The sequence below is a fragment of the Juglans regia genome, chromosome 16, assembly GCF_001411555.2.
Source record: "Juglans regia cultivar Chandler chromosome 16, Walnut 2.0, whole genome shotgun sequence".
Taxonomy (NCBI): domain Eukaryota; kingdom Viridiplantae; phylum Streptophyta; class Magnoliopsida; order Fagales; family Juglandaceae; genus Juglans; species Juglans regia.
This window is the reverse complement of record NC_049916.1, coordinates 22,267,545-22,272,312: the sequence shown is the minus strand read 5'-3', so window position 1 is coordinate 22,272,312 and position 4,768 is coordinate 22,267,545. Positions and strand designations below refer to the sequence as shown.

At 33.6% G+C, this 4,768-nt stretch overlaps 1 protein-coding gene across 1 annotated transcript; it reads left to right on the top strand.

Moving 5' to 3' along the window:
* The first annotated feature begins 1,451 nt into the window (after window positions 1-1,451).
* LOC108991280 (protein LAZY 1-like) lies at window positions 1,452-4,528 on the top strand. The gene is made up of 5 exons (XM_018965455.2): window positions 1,452-1,493; window positions 1,610-1,676; window positions 1,980-2,791; window positions 3,041-3,341; window positions 4,418-4,528. Exons 1-5 carry the CDS (start codon window positions 1,488-1,490, stop codon window positions 4,435-4,437), a joined length of 1,206 nt encoding a protein of 401 aa, XP_018821000.1. The 5' UTR covers window positions 1,452-1,487; the 3' UTR covers window positions 4,438-4,528.
* The last annotated feature ends 240 nt before the right edge of the window (window positions 4,529-4,768 follow it).

Genomic DNA, 4,768 nt, shown 5'->3' with positions numbered 1-4,768 from the left:
GAATTTCTAAGCGTTTTGATAATTTTCTTTTCCATGTCTTGAAGTGTCGTTTCAGTATATATCATAACGATTTATATATCATCATGTGATCTGTTACATCATCAATTCTCTTTCTTATAAATGAAGGGAATTAAGACTGAGGACAGGATCATATATATATATATTATACCTAGCTAGAATATTGACAAATTTTCATAAATTAAAGAATTAATTCGAAATAATAAATAGCTCAAAGATGAAGCTAAAACTTAGACACGTAAGAATAATGCTAAGTAGAAGCCTGATATCAATTCCAGAGAGTTGATCAAGATGATCAGAAGACACCCATTTGCTAGCTTCTGCAAGATGATCAAGATCAAGATGGTAATTGCAAACAGAGACACGTACAAATTGATCAACACGTACATATTTAATAAACTTTCCCAAATATTTAGACCTTCGCCAAAGTTGTGCTAAATCAAATGAGTCAAGCTACTCTGTCGTCTATCGTTTATAGTAGTCTGTTAAAGTTGACTGATTGTTATTTTTTGACTTTTTTTTTTTAATATTTTTTTAATATATTTAAATATTTTTAAAAAATAAAAAAATTTTAATACACTTAAAATCATTTGTTTACTTAAAAAAAAATTATAAACGGTCAAATCAAGTGGTACAATTTAGGAGGCAAAACAGTTTTTTTCTAATCAAATCGGGTCCTCTCAGTCAAAAGTACATCAGTACTGGACCTACTGGAAAGCACAGTACTGGACGCGGCAAGCTTCTAAATCCCAAAGAAGAAATATCTGTTTCATTGGCATATTATGTTTGACTTGATATGGGTCCGACTCCGAGAAAATATTCTCTACACTCCCCACTATTCAATGGTAGAAGACCAATTAAGATGATGATGATGATCATCATCATTTCCCCCATACAAAAGTGCATGTGCACATGAACCAAAAACATGTTAAAGAGCAAATATCCTGGTTACGAACACCAAAGGATCGAGATCCTGACCTAGGCACTTAAAAGACAACTGAATCATGTGCTTGTTGCAACTTGAATTTTATATATATATATATATACAGAGAATTTGACGAGTCATGATGAAAAACGAATCATGAAAAGGGAAAAGAAGAAGAAGAAGATCAGGAAATAATATTTTATTTACAATCAAACTCGCAAATGAACATATGTGCATTAATGCTTATACAGAATCACCAGCTTGGAGGAGGGAGGGGTCAGGACCCGGCCTATCTCGGCCATTTGGCCCGCTTGATTAATTTACCTTTTGTTGAGAAAGCATAACCGACATGAATTTGTAACCATCTATGTGTTTCTGTCTAACCATCCCTTTCCAAGACTTGTTTGACGTGATCTTATAATTCATTAACAAGCATACAGCTATCTATCTATCTATATATGTAAAGAAGCTCATGCGCTTCCTGATCATCCTCTCAAAACTTAAGTAATCAAACCTCAAGTTTTCTGAAAAACTATCCGGAAAGATGAAGGTAAGAGTCTACTCTCAGCTTGTATTAATCCTTACGACGAGAACATGATGACTGTCTGCTTCAAATTTCAACATACTAACAAGTTGTTGATCTTTAATTTGCATGTTTTCTTTCAGTTACTAGATTGGATGCATCGTAAGTTCCGCCAAAACAGCGGCGATCCGCTAAAGGATTTTGCCATTGGTAAGATCTCTGCCACTCATTTTTGGGCTAGCATCTTCGTGTAATTAAATCAGCTAAACGAATGCCAACAAGCTGGTTAATTGTACGTACTTTTCAGTAAAGGGTTAAGGTCTTTAGTGTTCCTGCTCATTTAGCTCTTTGTTATACACAGTTAATCACAAAAACTCTAAGAAACCTTATAAGAAAAAATGTTTTAAAATCATGCAGATTTGAACCAAACATACATGTGACACTCCGACAATATGAAACAGTAGTTCTTCTAAATTTTGTGTCAGTCAGTGCCTTCTTATGGTTGTCTTTCAGGGCAGACGTCGCTCGACGATCCTCAATGCCACCAGAAGCCAAACTATGGCACCAAAATCTTCAAACAACCCCCAAAAGATCACTACCTTCGGAGATCTTTCACTGGTCAAGAGGAAGCAAGAGTACTAGAAGAAGAAGAATTAGAATACGAAGAAGAATCATCTGCAGCAATATCTCATGAGCTCTTCCATGGCTTTCTTGCAATTGGTACCCTTGGTACAGACCAAGTCATGAATGAACTTTCCACACCAAAGTTTTCAATCTCTATTGAGAATATAACTGAAAACGAAACAGAAGTGACAGAGAACGATCTGAAGCTCATCAACGATGAGTTGGAAAAGGTGTTGGGAGCTGAAGTTAAGGACGATGGCTGCAATTATTCATCTGGGAGAAGCAGCCATGTCAGCGCTGGAAGAAGTAGTCATGGTAGCAGCATAACACTTGGTGGTAAGCAAATGGAAGGTCCAGAGACAAATGGGAATGGAACTACAGTCTGCCCACTCCAAGGATATCTGTTTGGGTCAGCAATTGAATTGTCAGAAACAGCAGCAGCAACAACAACGGTAGTGGCAAAGAAGGAACATAGAACATCTCTTGGTGAGCTGTTTCAGATGAGTAAAACAGCGGAGGAGAATCCTGGAACAAAGTGCGACAGGGAGGATAGGCGAACAGAAAAGGAAGCAGTTAAATCTACCATGCACCTGATGAAAAAACTGCTGAAGAAAAAAATGCTTCATGCTTCTTCTCGGAGCTCTACAGCAGCTGCTGGTGGGCCTCTTGATTCTGCTTCAGCAGAGAAAAAAGTGCATAAGGTACATTTACTAAGCAATTGAAAATTATATCAAGAAGAATTATCCTTATATCGAAGTGAATCATGTTGAAAGATTTCTGGTGCATGCCCATGATGCTTATGCTATTTACTTTTTGTTCATCTTCATGTATTATATGAAAGACAGAAAGAGATTGACCCAGCGGCCACTACTTCAATCTTATCTTGATCTCTATTTTTCTGCTCTCTTTCTTCCTGCTCTTTGTTATTCAACATAACATGTGGCTTGTAGATCCTCCAAATGTTCCACAGGAAAGTTCACCCTGAAAACTCAACAGCAATCCAAAAGCCTACTAAGACCAAAAAGACTGAGACCAAGAAGAAAGTAATCATGTGTAACGGGGACGGCGACAGTACTGGAGATCATCAGGTGCCCCCAGAAGAAGAAATAATGTTGTATCCTAAAACATCCCTTTCAAAGAACAGCATTATACGGCGCTACAAGAGCCAATCTAACCTGCAGCAGTTCACGGTACTCAACAGCAGCGATTCAAATGGGAACAGGGAGCACTGGATCAAAACGGATGCAGATTGTAAGTATTGAGAAATACTCCATTTTTTTGTTTTTCCTTCATAAAATATTTGTGCTATTATTAAAAAAAAAAAAAAAAAAAACACCTGATTTATGTTTATACGAGTGTCTGCAATCCTGTATTTGCTCTTCAATAACCACTTAAATAATAGCTTCTTAAAATATATATACCACGTACGTACGTAACATGTGATCGATAACCCATTAATTTTTCGCAATTTTGAAACACATTGACTGAGTAACGAGACACGTGCAATTATTTTTATAATTTTTTATATAATCATGTTTTAAATTAAGAATATTTTTATAAAATGATATTACTTAAAAATAAATTATTTTATAAAAATACCCCCATTTAAAATAAAATTACGTAAAGAGTTGTAAAAAAAAAAATTATAAATGTATGATTTTTTTTGGAGTATATGTTAAGTTTTGGTCTGGCTCAACGACTGCACTAGAATACAAAATGATTGCAGCATAAAACATCAATTTTATCTCAATATTCAAACAACACAATTAATACAAACACTTTTAAATTTTTTCATATAATTATTACCTAATTATTATATTTTTCTCAAATTTTCAAACAAAACACAAAAAAATAATTTAACATTTTTAAATTTCAAAAAAATAATAATATTAAAAAATTATATTATAATAATATTTTAACTTTATAATATTTTTATTCAAATTTTTCTCAAATTCCATAAAATATCTCATTCAAATTATTTTATTACTATTTACAAACTATTTCACTATTATTAACAAATTATTGATCATCTCATCTTATTATCCAAACTAGACTTAAGAGAGGTCTAGCTAGGAATATGGTTGTTAGATATGACACTTGTGCTGATTCAGGTCCCGTTTGAATTTAAAATTCATCTCAACTCATCATTATAATTTTTTCAAATTTCCACACAAAATATAATAAATAATTCAACTCTTTCAAATCCCAAACTAACTTTTTCAAATTTTCACACAAAATATAATAAACAATTCAACTTTTATTCTACTATTCACAATTCATCTCTAAATCCAAACCACTCCTTAATGTTTTGTTTATTTGGATTGTAGACCTAGTGCTGGAGCTCTAAAAGGCAGAAGCAGCAATTAAGTTGGCACTTGGCAGTGACATGATCGTCTAGTGTTGTAAGATTCTACTTGGTGACGATGGCTGCTAATGGCATATATATATATATATATATATATATATATATATATATATACACACATATATATACAAGTTCTTATGTTATACTTAATGAGCTTGAGTTGAACAAATAAATAAGAGGCGCTATCTCCTCTTATAAAGTACCTGTATGTGAGTGGTGATTGTTGAATATTGTTAGGCACATCTGTTTTTTTTGCAAGAAATATGTAATTTAGGCATTATATATGGCAATATCTGCCTAATGCAGACTAGCA